Source organism: Electrona antarctica, assembly GCF_951216825.1.
Source record: "Electrona antarctica genome assembly, chromosome: 6".
Taxonomy (NCBI): domain Eukaryota; kingdom Metazoa; phylum Chordata; class Actinopteri; order Myctophiformes; family Myctophidae; genus Electrona; species Electrona antarctica.
The window spans coordinates 18,390,673-18,407,304 of record NC_136811.1 but is presented as its reverse complement, the minus strand read 5'-3'; the positions used below and the strand labels follow the sequence as shown (position 1 = coordinate 18,407,304).

Here is a 16,632-nt window from a genome sequence, read left to right as displayed (position 1 = left end):
TGGTGTAATATAGCCTGTCTGACGTAATGAAATCATGTCTGACGTAATGAAATCACACCCGGGTGAACAGGGTGAACATAGCAACCATGCTCATTTTTTCTGCACTAACAAAGCCAGTTGTAGGAGTGGTTTACACCACTCAAAAATGACGGCTGTGTGGGGTTAGTTTAGTGAATGATAAGGGGACGTTGCAGGACAACAGCAGTAGCTGCGCAGTGCACATTCAAACTGGTGTTTTTCCTGAACCCGCACCACAGACCAATCAGAAGCCTCGGCTCCATTTCAACCTTCATATGTCCCGCCTACCTGTGGAGAATAGGAGTCTCTCCAGAGTCCAGACTGAGTAGCGCAGTGACATGTTCAGATCCGCGGAACGCAGCGAATCAGGCTGGAACCCAGGTTAGAGTAGTCTCCCATAGCCAGACTATCAGATATCTCCGACCAATCTCCAATCATGTGGATCCATTTAAATAAGGCAACCAGTGACAAGACTCTGATGCCTGACAGTGAGTCTCTGGCTTTATTCCTGAACCCGGCAGACCTTTGAAACAAGTCACTCTCGATCTCCTGTCTTTCTGCACTGTGAAGTCAACTATCATGAACCCCTTTTAGACATGAGGACGATTCTGAAAACACCATCTATCCTTAAGCCACGTTTGAAAGGTATAACAGCATGTGTGGGTTATCACGGTCTGAAGGGTTATAAACAGCAAGAAAAGCCTGAAAGAAATAATTCAAAAATAAATAAAATACCTGATAGGACTCCAAGTGCAAGTGAGCAGCCATGCGGTCCACCTTGGTGGACGTCTTGAAGATGTCTCCCACCAGTCCCTCCACCAGCTCGTAGAGGCCGTCCCCTGCGTCCCGCTCCAGCGAGGGGAGGAAGCTCATGGATGAGCCGTGCAGCAGGAGCTGGGCCTCAAACAGCGGCGCTTGACACAGGCCTGACTCCATGTTCTCCATGAAGAACTCCAGAGAGTTGCTGATGGCCTTGAAGAGACCCTCCACCACCATGTCATCCACGTACTCCAGGTAGGAGCGCCATTCCTCTGAGGCCATGTCGGTGCGGAACAGGGACATGTTGTCCTGAAGGCATACGAACACATGGAGAAATAGTATAGGCATTTGTAGGGATAGTAAGGGGTTAAACCTCAAACAAATTGCAACAGAAACTCTTTCCAACTTTTTTTTGTTTCATAAATATGTTAGTAACAACATATCAAAAGAAATCCCAGTGGTGGAACATATTGAAAAATCACACCGTGTGAGGGGTGCTCTTATCATCATACATCAGCCAATCAAATCATTACAAACCGTGCTACAAACACACACACAAAGCTGCGCATAGCAGGGATTAGCGCTACTCAAAAATACTAAAATATTATGTGACGTACAGTATCAACAACAAGGGGTTTTCATGATTCTGAATCCAATGAAAGTATTTGTTTTGCCCTCCATTTGTTTTGCTAAAAACGGCCATAGCCACTTGCCCAAATGTGCTAACCATCCCATTTGTGATGACGTCACATTTGTGACGATGAACAAATCAGCATCCAGAGTCCATATACCTGTAGCAGCGTGTGGATGAGGTGTCCATCCTTCTGTATGGAGCTGTACCATACCTGTAGCAGCGTGTGGATGTGGTGTCCATCCTTCTGTATGGAGCTGTACCATACCTGTAGCAGCGTGTGGATGTGGTGTCCATCCTTCTGTATGGAGCTGTACCTGTAGCAGCTTGTGGATGTGGTGTCCATCCTTCTGTATGGAGCTGTACCATACCTGTAGCAGCTTGTGGATGTGGTGTCCATCCTTCTGTATGGAGCTGTACCATACCTGTAGCAGCGTGTGGATGTGGTGTCCATCCTTCTGTATGGAGCTGTACCATACCTGTAGCAGCTTGTGGATGTGTCATTGTGGTGTCCATCCTTCTGTATGGAGCTGTACCATACCTGTAGCAGCGTGTGGATGTGGTGTCCATCCTTCTGTATGGAGCTGTACCATACCTGTAGCAGCGTGTGGATGTGGTGTCCATCCTTCTGTATGGAGCTGTACCATACCTGTAGCAGCTTGTGGATGTGGTGTCCATCCTTCTGTATGGAGCTGTACCATACCTGTAGCAGCTTGTGGATGTGGTGTCCATCCTTCTGTATGGAGCTGTACCATACCTGTAGCAGCGTGTGGATGTGGTGTCCATCCTTCTGTATGGAGCTGTACCATACCTGTAGCAGCTTGTGGATGTGGTGTCCATCCTTCTGTATGGAGCTGTACCACCTGCTGACGCGCTCAGCCCTGTCGTCCAGCATGAGGAGTGCACCCTTCTTGTTGTCCTTCCTGCAGAAGACGCTCTGCTTGCTCCAGGCCTTCATCAGAGCCTGCAGCAGTGTTGATTTGGACAGCAAAATTGCAATTAGGTTTCAGTCACAGTTCTTTGCATAGTGTTGATTTTGACAGCAAATTTAGATTTTAATTTAGTCTTTTGAATAGAACTCATGGAATAAAGCAAAATTAAATCTCAAGACTAAAAATGTAATGATGATGTTTTAGGCCGACCAGCTGAAGAAATCACAGATTTGAGGCATTAAGGTTGCTTTTATGACATTTCTGAGACCATTCATGTTTCTGCTCATGAGCTATATTAGCTACAACACCCGAGCGCAAAACAAACATATATTACTTAATCATCATTTTTATTTGTTTTTAAAAAAAGACAGTCTGCGAACATTTTGTCATAATTTTAGTCGACAAAGGGCCGATTCATATTCCTATTTAGTACCGGGAAAAAAACTTTTTGGGAAAGGTCCCAGACCTGAATTTTGTTAGGCTCTATAAAAGTAAATTCATACTCCCTCATTGCTAGTGCTGAAGTCGCTTGTAAATAATGACAGTAGCTTCCCACTCTGCAGAGCTCACCTCCCGGCCACAAGCATTTGGCTTTTGGCTTGTTTCTCTTCCAATCGTGTTTCGTTGGCTTTATGGACGACAAATTACACTCGAAGCTGGGCTGAATGAATGAGGAAATACCGCTGTAGTGCCGACATGATTTCGGCTCATAGAAAAAAATCTGTGGCACCGAAGCGCCAACTTTAGGACGGTTTCCGACCCCCCCAAACCTCGAATGACGTCACATTGTAGTCTCTACAGAACCAAACTTTATTTCAGCTGTAAATGGGGAGTATGAATCGGATTAAAATCAACACTGCAACCATTCATGATTATTTTAGGTGTATTTCTTTTTTTATGCTGTGTTCCCTATGTATTGTTATGTAAATGTATTCCACTGTTTGCCTGTCTGTTTTCCGTTTTGTGTTTCGTGTGAGGACTGCGGATGAAAATTAGCAACTGTGCTATATCCGGTGTATTTACGTCCATGTGACGTCCATTAATATGCATTGTCCTGTCCAAATAAACAAATAAAGTAAAGTAACACTGGCCTGCATTGCGTGGCAGTTGTCCTTGGTTCTCTGGAGGAGTCGCTCCACACCGTGGACCAGCTGCTTGGTGGTGCTGATGAAGCTCCAGCAGTCTGGGTGCTGCCACGTCAGGCTGCCCTCTGCCCTGCTCAGCTGTTGGTCAATGGCCTCCAGCTCTGCTCTGACGAGAGGAAGCTCCACTTCCAGCATGGTCTGTTTCACCTTGTTGTACCACTGGACCAGCAGCTGGAGACTGCTCACATACTGGACGAACAACAAAGAAATACATACCGTATGGAGTCTGGACACATATGCTGGATTATGGCGAATATGGTCTCTTCTTGTTTTCTTTTTCTTCATTTTGCATTGTGTGTTAGCAACCTTCATGAACATGAAACAACCTCTACTGTATCACTGCCTTCCGTCAACACTCTAAATCAGCGGTTCTCAAACGTTTACATTTCATGGAACTCCCTCAACAGACTTGTAAGGGCCACTTTGAAAACCACTGATCTGAATGACACCTGCCCCACGGGGCAGCCCAGAAGGCCAAACCTAGCACATCAGCCTGTGGGCCTGTGCCTGAGAGTGCTACCTTCTGAAAGAAGAAAATAACTGCGCCTACCTTCATGAACATATCTCGGTTCTGGTACACCTCCATGGCGGCAGCCGGGATGTCGATCTTGTCGAGAGCCTGGATGTATTCGACGTCTCTCAGTACCGCGATCAGCTGAGATGGGAACATAAACAGAAGGTATTGTCATAAACACACACAACTCAAAACGTTTTCTCCTCCTTTTTTTCCATTTTTCTCCACAATTTAGTATTCATTCATACCAATTGATTTCTCCCCACACACATTTGTGTATGTACTGACTCGCCCATCGGTGAGGAGCCCCCACCGGGAGTGCTACTCCTACCGCCCAACACTCCCTGTCGACAGGTGCGGCGGCCCCAGCCCATAGGAGTACGTGCGGTGCTATTATCACCCATTCTGTCTTGGCTTCCCTCCCCCAAACATGGGCCAATTATGTTTGTGTAGACGGTCGACAAAGCCGGATGCATCACGGTAGATTCAAACCCACAACCTGAGTGGTGATGGGGGATGCACTTCACCACTGTGGCACCCAAGTGTGGTAAAATAGTGACCGTTATGCCTATAGTGCATTACCTCTGGGTTGAAGTTGACGGAGATGAGGCCAGATGAGGTGTTTCTGGAAAGGAGAGGCTGGTCCAGGTTGAAGTGACACACCCGGTCCAGACCCTGACACCAGTCAATGCAGGCGTGCTCCTCAAACTGGTCCAAGCGGCTCAATGTGTCCGTGTACATGTGGTGCTCCGGCACCATGTCCACACCTTCCACGGACCTGCAAATGAAAGAAACACAAAAAAACCTACTCTATCAATGTCCCACACCTGACAGATCATCTACAGTAATTGTTTGACAAGTTGGCTTCTACAGTATGTGTGTATTATTTATTGAATTATTGTGAAAAAAAACTAAATTGGATTAAGAAATCCTAACATAGGCCAGGTTCTCAATGTGAGTTCCAGGGATAAAAACAAAATGTTTAAAACCTAGTGTCCTTAGAATAAAAATACGTACTACATTGGATACTACATTTTTATGTATTGTCAAGAGTGAAGAACTTTCACCAACATGTCAAAGAGAAATCTGACGTTTTCCCACGGAGTCTGAATTCGTTCTCTAAGCACTTTCGCCCACTTCAGGGCTCCTGATGTGCGCGGCATGTTCCTAGTCAACCCCATGTCCGTCTGTCAACAAGAAGGAAAAACAGAATTCATTAACTTTATAATAATGCTTCCTAGTCCAATGTAGTCATGCCCACATATTTCCACCCACCATCCATCCAGGCTGTGAGATTGCGACCGCAACCACAGATTCTGTAGCAAAAAAAAATGATGATCACACTCTGGTTGCTCACTTGGTAGAGTGCATGCCAATAATGCTCAGCCAGGTTAAATTCAATGGCATGTCCGCTTCCCCATCTCTCTCTCTCCTGCCAATTCCTGTCTCTCTCCACTGTGGCTATCAAAAAGTTTGGAAATTGCCCACAAAATGACAACTAAAGTAGATAAAGTCCCCCTCGGAGCACAGGTTTCCACCAGGGCAGGTCAGGTTGTGGCCTCCTGGTGGCGCTATAATAGGCCAATGTGAAAAGGGTGCCATTTCTTCTTACGCCTTGGATGGCAATTGGATGATTTGAGGCATTTTGTTCCAAAAATTTGTTTTTCAAAAATCCACCTGTTGGTGGTGCTATAACAGGCCAATGTGAAAAGGGTTGGATATATTCCTCAGCCTAGTAGGAAAGTCTGTGAAAGATTTCATGTAAATTGCACGCTGCGTTCATGATTTGAGGCTTGTTGTTCAAAACGGGCCAATCCTGCAAACTTTGAAAGCCAATGTTAGTCAATTAGGATGGAATATGAAATATCGGACAGATCCATCTTGAACACATGACTATAGAAATAGTGCGTAACGATTTGCAGGATTTTTGGACAGAATCTGGAGGCGTAATATCAAAATAATTGTTTTTCAAAAGTCTGCCTCCTGGTGGCTATAATGCAAAAATTTGGCATCGACCAGGTTAACGGTGCCGGAGATTAGCTGGTAACAGACAGACGGACACACAGACACACTCACACACAGACGGAGTGCAAAACATACCCTTCGGCCTGGTGGAGACAAAAACTAAAAAGCTAATAAATAGCATACATTTCAGAAACATGAAAAATCTAATTTCTCACTCCCGGCACATGTCAATGGTAAATGCCCATGTGGAAGTTCAGATGGATTAGTCAACCCACTCAATGAGGAGAAAAATGAATGAGGACGGCCGGATGAACAGATGGAAGGACATACAGTAGCTTTGTTCACTTTATATTACCATAATGATCTGTTCTGTTGTGGTGTTCCCGTCAATGGAAAAGGAAGTAAAGCTAGGGTTGGACTTGGTACTGTATGTCACAGTGAGTAGTCACTTACATGCCAGTAAATGTAATTCCACACAACGGTTATGCATCCCGTGTGTCATTTTTAATAGTGTACCTGGTGAAGCTGAGCCTTATAAAGAAGCTGACATCTCTCCAGCTCTTCTCTGAAGTACTGCTGCAGGACCAGGTAGTTGGGACTGAAGATCTGCTTGATTTGTCTTCTCTCCAGGAAGGGTCCAGAGATAACCAGCAGCTGGAGAACGACACATCAGTACAGCTTCATTCTCACATATAAAATGTTAAATAAAAAAATAAAATAAAAAAATGTTTTGTGGCTTTCGCCTTTATTTTATATTTTTTTATGGAGGGACAGACAGTAGGCTGACAGGAAATGGGGAGAGAGAGATGGGGGGGGAGACATGCAGTAAAGGCCGTCGGGATCGGGAGTCGAACCTGCGGCACACTGCCAGACTGGATTACCAGCCAAGGTGCCTGGACCACTGAGCCATGGCCCAGGCCATAGCTGGCCTTTTTGAATCCTTATTTATACTTGGTTGTGTGCCGGTGTCATGCACCTCACTGATGTCTCACCTGCAGGCCAGACTATTATGCAGAAGGGTTCTATGTTACTGTGCTATTGATGCACATTATGTATATATCTGCTGTTCTTTCACTTCATGTGTTACTATATATACAATATGCTGCTACTATTTTAACTGCCTCATACCATTGCCATATCAGGAATATGTGAAATATCTTACCTGCTTGCATTTGAGTCATTCCACAAAACCGGTACGATTTGCAGTCCCTCTTACCTTTTAAGGTGTATTTTATCGATTGAGTCACCAAAATATTTTTTTTAATAAATAGATGATTAATCATTAAAATAGCATTATATAGCTCTGTCCCCCAATCGCACTCAACCCCGTTACACAAGCCATTCTCCCCTCCATAAGAATACTTAACTGGCCCTTTAGTGACATCACGAACATTAAGTGGCATTCTACAAGTCTTCTGTCTGAAATGTCTTTATTAGGAACAATCCCTTGAGATGAACAACATGCTACAGAAAGAGGCAATCTCACACCTTATTTTACAATGTTTTAGAGTAATTTATACTCTCACATGTGGTCGTAAAGCATAACAGCTCAACTCCGTTACATGGAATAAAGATAGAAAACAATTATTTGTGAAATTTATGTTTGTTATTTCAACATATATAATCACATGCATGCTATGTTGTCTCCTCTTAATCACCAAAGGTAGTGTAGTGGCCATCTTCAGTAAAAAATCCAAACTCCGTGTATAACGGGGTTGTCACAACTCCCTTATAATTTTCAACCCCGTTTATATTATTCCATATAAAAATACATCAACAAATTAATTGAATGCCTGAGATGGGAAATTATGTTTTTCTGATAGCTAAAGATGCCCTTAATATTGTGGGGTATTCAGAAAAGTAAAACCTTTCGGCCAAATCGTACCGGTTTCGTGGAATGACTCACTTATTTAATTCTAGTCATATCAGGAATAATTGAATGTCTGACCCGTTTACCTTGTTCCTCTATTCTTCTTCCCTTTCTTGAAAACATTGTACAAACTTTTTTGAGCTTGTTGATCTGCTTTTTTTTGGTGCGTGACACCCACCTAACTATGTACAGTACAACTCATGTTACAGGCAGCCATTTAGATTTTAGTGTGTTAATGTTAATATCTGTGCATTTGTGAAGTGTTTGTGGGCGGCCGGTTCAATGTACTGGGAGCAAGGTGTGGGTTTCTAACTCTCACTCACCTTGAAGGCTGATTCCAAGCTGCAGCAATCCTTAAACGCCGAGCAAAGAACAGAGGCGAGGCGGCGCTCAAAGTCCTCAAGCTTCACTTTGAAATCTGTATAGTCTTTTTCAAAGTCCTTTCAACAAAAGAAAATCAATAATTCATCAATCGTGAAAAACAGTTCATATCATTAACAAAATAACAAAAAAACGACACCCTGACACACTTTTTGATATGCTTGTGTTAAGTTTTCTGAAATAATTCTGTTATTAATTTGTATTTATTTATTTGCCTATAATGAGTCTGCCATGCCCAAAATAGGGACGCCAGGTTTATAACACAATATAAATGCAAATGCATGTTAATCCACAACAATCCCTCCCTGGCAATCCTTTCTATTCAAGACATTATTTGTCATGATAAGAGTGGTGCACATTATCGGTTGATGTGTTGCAGGACTGGTTTGTTAGTGTAAGCAGTGTTGTTACTATGCTGAGCAGCTTTTATGAGCAGTAGCACCCGTCCTGACATGGCCTGGTCAGCATCACACCGTTCATCATGTCACAGAAGCCTTCTTATCTGTGTGTGTCCATCACAGTGAATTACAGCTGTTCACTACACTGACCAAAAGACTGTCTTAACAAACACACAGCTACTAGAGCGTTGTTTCTTTCCTTCAGAGGACAGCCAATGTAAACACCCTATGAATATCATTTATATTTAATTTCATAATTTTACATAATTTTTATTTCAAATAGCAAAAACTTGTATATCGTCTCTGTCGGGTGGAAACCTCATATGTCCAAAACCTGTTCAGGATTCAAATTCAAAAATAGCAAAAGTAGCTGATCTACAAGCTGAAAAAGAAGCTTTACTATATGTTTGCCAAAAATTGCCAATTCAAAGGCTCACAATGGTTGTGAGCTTGTACGTCGGCAATTTTTTGGCAACGAGAAAAATGGCATGTTCTCTCCAGAATAAGGATGCTACTTATCGTCTCTGTCGGGTGGAAACCATTATGTCCAAAACTGTTACTTTTCAAGATTCAAATCCAAAAATAGCAAAAGTAGCAAGATATAAGCTCGAAAAGCGTCGCTTTATACGGCTTGTGGATCTGGTACTTTTGATGCTTTTGTGTGACACTGTCGTATGATCAAGTAGGGCATTAATTTATGCGAGGGGTAGAAAAACACGTTATAGAAATATTACCTGAATATGGTCATGCAGTGGGTTGTATTCTCTCTCCTTAAACACTTGGCAGAGGTGTGTGAACTCAGTGAACATGTGAGCAGCCTGCTCACTGAACACTCTGCCTTTGAGTCCCCCAAACTCTAGCTTCTCCAACCTCTGGAAGTCCAGCATGGTCTCAAACAAGTCCTGGAAACAGAACATACAATTCACACAAAATAGAGGTGCAAAAGTTAATCCAACTACAGTAATCGATGTAATCGTAAAAAAAAAAAAAATACATTTTGCTTTCAAAACAACAAATTGTGAAAATAGCAGAGCTACAAGCTCACAACACATCGCATTGTGAGCTTGTACTGTAGAGATATTTTCTATATTTTTGTGCAACACGGTTCTGAGTAAAGTATAAAATAAATGGTTAGTCAAACTAATCAATTTAGTCGATTATAAAATAAATCAAATAGTTGAGATTAATTGAGATTAATTGAGATTAAGATGGAGTTCACAACACAACTATAACACATCGTTGTCGTCGGGCATAAACCTCTTATATCCATATTATGTTTTCTGTTTTTTTGTAAATGAATGCCCTACTTCATTTTGAGCTTGTAGATCTGCTACTCTTGTAATTTGAATCCTCAAAAGTAACAGTTCTGGACATAACGTATGAGGTGTCCACCCGAACGAGACACAATAGTCAACGATATACACTTATACAGTTGTAGTTATTATAGTTTTTACTTTGACCTTTTACAGACAAATTCTCAAACACAAAAGCCACTCGTCCTTCTGAAGGGATGACCTCACTTGTATGTGTAGAACACGACTGAGGAAGCAGTCGAAACGTGTGAAAACCAAGGAGGACTGGAAGTCCCAGCAGGGAGCCTGGTGGTGGTGGTTGACCTCCTGGCGGGCCGTGGCCGGGGTCTTCTTTCTGTACATCTGGAACGTGTCCCTGAACCGTCTGAAGACTCTCGCCACGTTCCTCACCTTCTCCAGACCTTCCTCTACCTCGTCCCTGAGTAACTGCTCTGCACATAGGTAGTCTGAAGCCTGGAGAGACAGAGAAACATGTACAGTACAGTATGTAACACTGACATGGTTTTAAAAGTTATTAGAACGCGGGAGCATATCCCTGTTACAATGAGCGAGACCCCTGGGAGATGGATTGTTGAGGTAGAGTACCACACCTATCATCAGCTCCCAGTACTTACCGCACACATGACACATGACTTGGGAACCGTTTGTTCCCAAGCCTACTTACTTACATTATAAATTTGCCCAACAACACAGAACCAACCTGTTGGATGAGAACGTTGCACAGTTCCTGCAGCAGCACCACAATGCGTGCGGGCGTCCTGTACGCCGGGCAGCGCGTCCATATCAGGGACACCATGTGGAACAGAGCCGGGACGAAGGCCTCCATACGTGGAAACTCTTCCTTTTCCAGCTGAGACAGATGCGCACGCAGCGGCCGCAGATGGAGCTCAATGTCCCGCGATTCTTGTAGCGCTGAGGGTGAATATGAGGCATGTTGTCATGGCCACATTAGTCTCTCGAGACAGACTGAACATGTGCAGATTGTAAAGCGGAATGTCTTTCCTTATGGAGGAAAGATGCTTGCTCATAACTTCTGTTTCACTATTAGTGGTCACATAAATAAATCCTACTGTAAATTAGTCAAAATATTTCTAGCGTGAACGTATATGACCAACAGATGACAGCTTCCATCCGCGTCTTTCAGTAGATGTACAGAATCTAAATAGCATTCCAAGATTGTGGAATAGTTTTCTTGCATGAGAAACCTCCTCTCTTTCAATTCCATACAAATTCACCTAGCAATTATAAACAAAATGTGTTTATAATTGCAAGATGAATTTTGATGGACAATAGGCCATAGTAATGTTCTCTTGATAATGCTGTTGTGCAAATTGTACATTTAAGTAACAAATCAACTCCTGTACAAATCCTGTGACCTTGTTTGAATCAGACAACAACATAGGCTTACCATCAAACACGTTTCCAATCAGAGTGGTGATAGTTGGGTGATAGCTGCTCTCAACCACCTCCAAGATCTTCACCATCTTCTGAACTATGGGACTCTGAAGCTGAGAAAGTATAGGTAGTAAAACATTAACATTCAGAAGGACAATGGATCATTGTGTTACTGATCATCACGGAATAAAGTGAGCGTTGCCTGTTGGTAGATGTTCTCTATGTTGCTCTTCCTGGACGACCAGAAGTCCAGCTCTGTGTAGGGTCCTGGGTTACTGCCGGTTCGAAGCAGCTCTGATGAATCCTCCTTCAGAACCTTATGGATCAGGTGGGTCCAGGTGATACCCAGGGACTCGATGGTGTGGATCAGTGTCCTGTCATAGCCGTCACACCTGATAGAAAAACACAACAAAGTCTCTTGTATGGCGGTTTTGAAGGAAGAAGGGAAGAGGCCCAATTTATTTCCAAATATGGCTGCTGTGCATATAGCCTATTGGCTAATATGGCAGCAGGCCGTTTCTACTTCCCAACACAAACACCTTGAACATTGTGAGTGTTGTTCCTTACAGTTGCATGGTGCGGTAATAACCGTCAATGTCACATGTCCCCGGGGGGACAGGGAGGACAGTTCGTCCCAGATACTGTCCTCTGACCACAGACGTCTTGTTCCTCATCTTCTCAGCATGGCGGCTGATGTCCTCACACATCAGGTTGGGCCACGTCACTTGGTTGGTCTTGGTTGACAGCAGCGGCACACACACCTTGACCCATTAAAACCAGGAAGTGTCATTTTAGATTTTAGCTATGCAACATAGGTTTTTCAGAAAACTATTAGGGTGGTTTAGAATAGTGGTTCTCAAAAACAGCAGATATACAAGCTCGCAGGACACATTTCTGTGTTGTCACTGCGTGTTGTATCCTACCGACTCACCTGCCAGTGAGGAGCCCCAACCGGGAGGACATGGAGCCTCCGTCCTACTCCTCCCGCTCAACACTCCCTGCTGACAGGTGCGGCCCCCAGCCTATAAGAGTATGACCAATATCACCCTCCCCACCTAGCTTCCCCGAACACGGCCCAATTGTGTTCGCATAGACGCCCTACAAAGTCGGTTGCACCACGGTGAACTCGAACCCACAACCTCTGTGGTGGTGTACAGTGATTTTACCAGTGCGCCACGCCACCCAAACTTGTTTTACCTTAACCCATTTAGACCTGAGGCCTATAATAACCGATTCCAAAATAACCCATAATCCATCTAGTGACTAGAATAGATGGATGACATTTACCTGTTCTACAGTGTTTGACAGTTGTTGCATTGCTGACTGAGACAATGACCCAAAAAGCACCAGTTCCCTGCAGTTGTCCGTGTCGAGTGGAACGCCTCTCTTCTTCTTCAGGAGGTAGACATGCTTGTGTAGAGCTGGAGCAGGTGGAACCTAAAAGTTGAAAGAAGTTGAAACGATCTTCCAGGATTCAGGTGTGGCACTAGTCTGGCAGGCTCAAGCAATAACGAGAATACACTACCGCAAAACGTGGAATTGTAGGCATTACGATGAATTGATTTGTTTTCTTTATTAAAGTGTCATCATGCTTCCAAGGAAACCCAACCCATATGGACTTACAGGACACTCTACATTTCATATAACACACGTGAATTAACTAACATGCTGATTCACAAACAATTATCAAAAAAAGAATCAACTAAATCATCCAAAACATATACAGGGCAAATTAATAACACAACCTAAAATAGGTTATTCTCAGTGGTGTAAAGTAAAGGCTCATTCATACTCCAAGTACAATTACTCAAGTACTTCTACTCCATTATATCTTAGATCCAAATATTGTACTTTTAACTCCACTACATTTATTTGAAAACTTTAGTTAGAACACTTTGTATAGATTTTGATTATTATCATAAAAACATACATTAACCAGCCCTATATCCATTTGAAATAATTTCCCAAAGATATTTTCACATTAGGTACCAATAGGCCTACTTTTGTACTTTTACTCAAGTACATTTTGAATACTGGACCTTTGCTTGTATCTCTATATATTGCTAACATATGAGCACTTTTTCCACCACTGGTTATATGGTATGTATTTTAGTTTGACTCGGTTCCACAGAGAAATATTGTGAATAGCCAAACTACAAGCTCTACAAGCTACAAGAACAACAATGCATGCCTCTTTCTTACATTTGACAAGTTAGCCAATTGGTATTAAAAAGGTTGTAAAAGTAATTAAATTGTCACTTTAGAAATGTACAGTTTGTTTATTGTTGAGTTCAGTTTTGTTTCCTGTGGAGAAAATAATGTTGCAAATCAAGCAGCTAATCATCTGGGAAGTGGGGACCCACCCAGCACCCCAAATTATTCCCCCCAGTTTGGGAACCACGTGCCTAAAATGCCTAAATTGTAAGGTCACAGACTCACATATGGTCGGGCGGGATGTGATGATGATGATGATAACACTTCCTTATTGGAAAATATTAACTAATATATTGCACAAATAGACTCCGATTGGGAAGTTAACATTTGGGGCAACCGGGTAAAGCACTTTATATTTTGCATTTGTACATGTTCGGAGAAGTAGGCTTTACTGGTGAAAGTGAGTCTTGGCTATAGCTCACTTTCACCAGTAAAGTGTCTTGGCCCAAGATCGTACATACGAAAGTAAAAGTCAGATAAAATATCTGTTTATAACAATGTGTGGATTCTTACCTCGATGTAAGCAGTCAGAGAACCGTCAGAAGACAGGCTGAAGAATATGACGTTGAGTCTCTCCAAGAAATGTGTGATGAGTGTCTGAACCTCCTGCTGCTCTGTGACGCTCTGCTCCCATGTCTGGAGCTGCAGCCCCAACAACACACACACTTTACCCCCAATAAACCTCACCCTGGCGTCCTCCACGAAGCATGGCACGGTCTCCTCCGAGTCGGACATTATTACTTACTTTCAGCAACAAAACTGCAATTTTTCTGTTTTAAATAGACAGTTTTGGGGCCTTTTCGTAACTTTAGAGCGTCTCTGCTCTCCACCTCGATGCCATCAGTCAGCATTCCAGCTGATGTTAGGGGGCGTGGCAGCGTTGCGTTGCTAAGCGACACCGAAAGACACAAGTTCTGATTTGTCTCTAAATCAAATCCGTCTAGCCTGCTGACGGTGTCGGCCATCGGCGTGTCGCTTACCGACAACAAGGACAAGCTTGCATGTCGGAAAGCATCGTCGTAGTCGTGAGATGGAGACATGGACTATAAATACAATCTCTACAAACTAGTTCAAAGTAACAGCTGCTGAGGCCAAATAAATCAGATATAGACGTCGTAATTTACAGTCCAGTGGTTCTCAAAGTGTGTTTGAAAATGTGTTAAATAGCCTAATACAGCATCTCAGAAATGAATTATAGCCTACATTCGCTATAACATTTTAAATTAATCAATCAATCAATCAATCAATCAATCAAACAAACCACTGCCCCCTAGCCAAAAACACCTATTACAATAATACAATTCCTGTTAAAAAAATCCTACCAGAATTGGAACCAATCCTACTGGATTTGTTCTTATAGAATTACTTTCCTATTAGGAAAATCCAATAAAATGTTCTTACACACACACACACACACACACACACACACACACACACACACACACACACACACACACACACACACACACACACACACACACACACGCACACACACACACACACACACTTTGTGTGAACACAAACATTGGCTGATGATTGGCTGATCATCCCATAGCAATGATTTGATTGGCTGAGCACATATTGTACATATTGAGGATTAAAGAGTAATGGCAGAAAAGTGAACTCGCCAAAAGTGATTGGCCGGAATGACATTTGTGATGATTTGATTGGCTGAGCACGGAATGTGATGTATGATGATGTATGATGAGAGCGGTCCTCACTTCACACAAGTGTAATTATTTTATTTTTTATTTTTTGAGGGGTGCTAGCCCCTCCTATGCCCAGCTTTGTCTGTTTGTGTGAACACAATGAATGTATGGCGCTAGCCCCTCCAACGTCTGGCTTCCGGAATTATGTCATGTGGCAGCCAAGTCTATGGACTTTTCTTCTAAATCTTTATCCCACGATTTCTGTAACCCATTTTTTCACCCAGTATCAATTATCTAATGTGATCCTGGGAGCTACACTCCCTCTGCCAACCTGGGGAGAGCAACAGACATGCGGACATGCTCATGCTAGTCTATGAACTTTTAATGTTTGTTTAGGGCACTTTAAACAAATTTTACCAGGCTATCATACATGTTCATCATGATATAGGGCGCCCCTCACTTCAGACGAGATTTCTTATTTCAAGAACCCCCAGCTTGATATGCATCAGTCCACAAAGTATCATCAGTGTTAATTTAACTCTGAGAGTGCACAAATTAGTTAGACCATAAAGGGCAGTGTGTTGAAATTGTTTAGTTTCCTGTTCTATAAAGTAGAAAGTAGAAAGCTCTAAACTCAAGGCTTACCAATGCTAGAGCCAGGTGAAAGAGGCCAGCATTGAAGTCCACCAAAAAACAAACAAATGAAAAACAGGAGAGACTCTTGGTAATTGTGATACAGAAATATTTGTGTATTTACAACGTGCATTTAAAATATATATGTATAGGCCTATATAATAGTGAAAATACATTGTGTGCAAAAGAGAAATGAGTGTGCGTGTTTGTGTTTGTTTCTTGGTCTGTCAAAGTCCATGAATGTTATTGTTATTTTAATGGTGTGTCATTGTGCTGCATACAATTCCATTAAAGATATTAAGGGAAGTCCAGTTCAATAAACCCCATTTAGTTGATTAAAGCCAAAAGGCCACTTTTATAGTTGTGGAACTAAATTCTTCATTGGCAAACGACAACCTAACAGTATAATGTTGTCTATGTCGGGTGGAAACCTCATATCTCCTAAACTGTTGAACTTGCAGATGATGATCTGCTACTTTATGCTTTTATGTGACGCCATTGTACGACCAAGTAGGGCGTTTATTTACAAAAAATATATAAAAATAAATGAAGTTAGAATATAGAGATAAGAGGTTTCTGCCCGACAGCAACAACTATGCCCTAGTTAGTAGGTCAACGCAAATAGCACAACCATAGGGTCCAGATGATGGACCCTTATGGGTCTGAAAGGCACTTCACTGGAAGGCAAGGAGCTGGAGGAATACCTTGAAAAAGATAAATGAGAAGTATACCATGGTCCATTTGGTTCCATTTGTAAACTGGCAAACCGTATAGGATGTGATGTGTACAGTCTGTGGTAATCAAATATGCTACAT

General features: G+C 42.6%; 1 protein-coding gene across 1 annotated transcript in view; it reads right to left on the bottom strand.

The window, feature by feature from the left end:
• Positions 1 to 14,270, bottom strand: part of LOC306924990 (dynein axonemal heavy chain 11) — a gene marked incomplete at both ends in the record, with an annotated part of 114,158 nt that extends 99,888 nt beyond the window's left edge. Inside the window, 16 exons of the mRNA XM_079503670.1 lie at positions 754 to 1,086; positions 2,220 to 2,372; positions 3,432 to 3,674; positions 4,036 to 4,140; positions 4,582 to 4,777; positions 5,071 to 5,186; positions 6,481 to 6,618; positions 8,158 to 8,274; positions 9,348 to 9,515; positions 10,134 to 10,379; positions 10,627 to 10,838; positions 11,335 to 11,434; positions 11,524 to 11,713; positions 11,889 to 12,082; positions 12,609 to 12,758; positions 14,049 to 14,270. Of these exons, the coding sequence (XP_079359796.1) occupies positions 754 to 1,086; positions 2,220 to 2,372; positions 3,432 to 3,674; positions 4,036 to 4,140; positions 4,582 to 4,777; positions 5,071 to 5,186; positions 6,481 to 6,618; positions 8,158 to 8,274; positions 9,348 to 9,515; positions 10,134 to 10,379; positions 10,627 to 10,838; positions 11,335 to 11,434; positions 11,524 to 11,713; positions 11,889 to 12,082; positions 12,609 to 12,758; positions 14,049 to 14,270 (2,883 nt within the window). The remainder of the gene's footprint in view (positions 1 to 753; positions 1,087 to 2,219; positions 2,373 to 3,431; positions 3,675 to 4,035; positions 4,141 to 4,581; positions 4,778 to 5,070; positions 5,187 to 6,480; positions 6,619 to 8,157; positions 8,275 to 9,347; positions 9,516 to 10,133; positions 10,380 to 10,626; positions 10,839 to 11,334; positions 11,435 to 11,523; positions 11,714 to 11,888; positions 12,083 to 12,608; positions 12,759 to 14,048) is intronic.
• Positions 14,271 to 16,632: the final 2,362 nt, after the last annotated feature.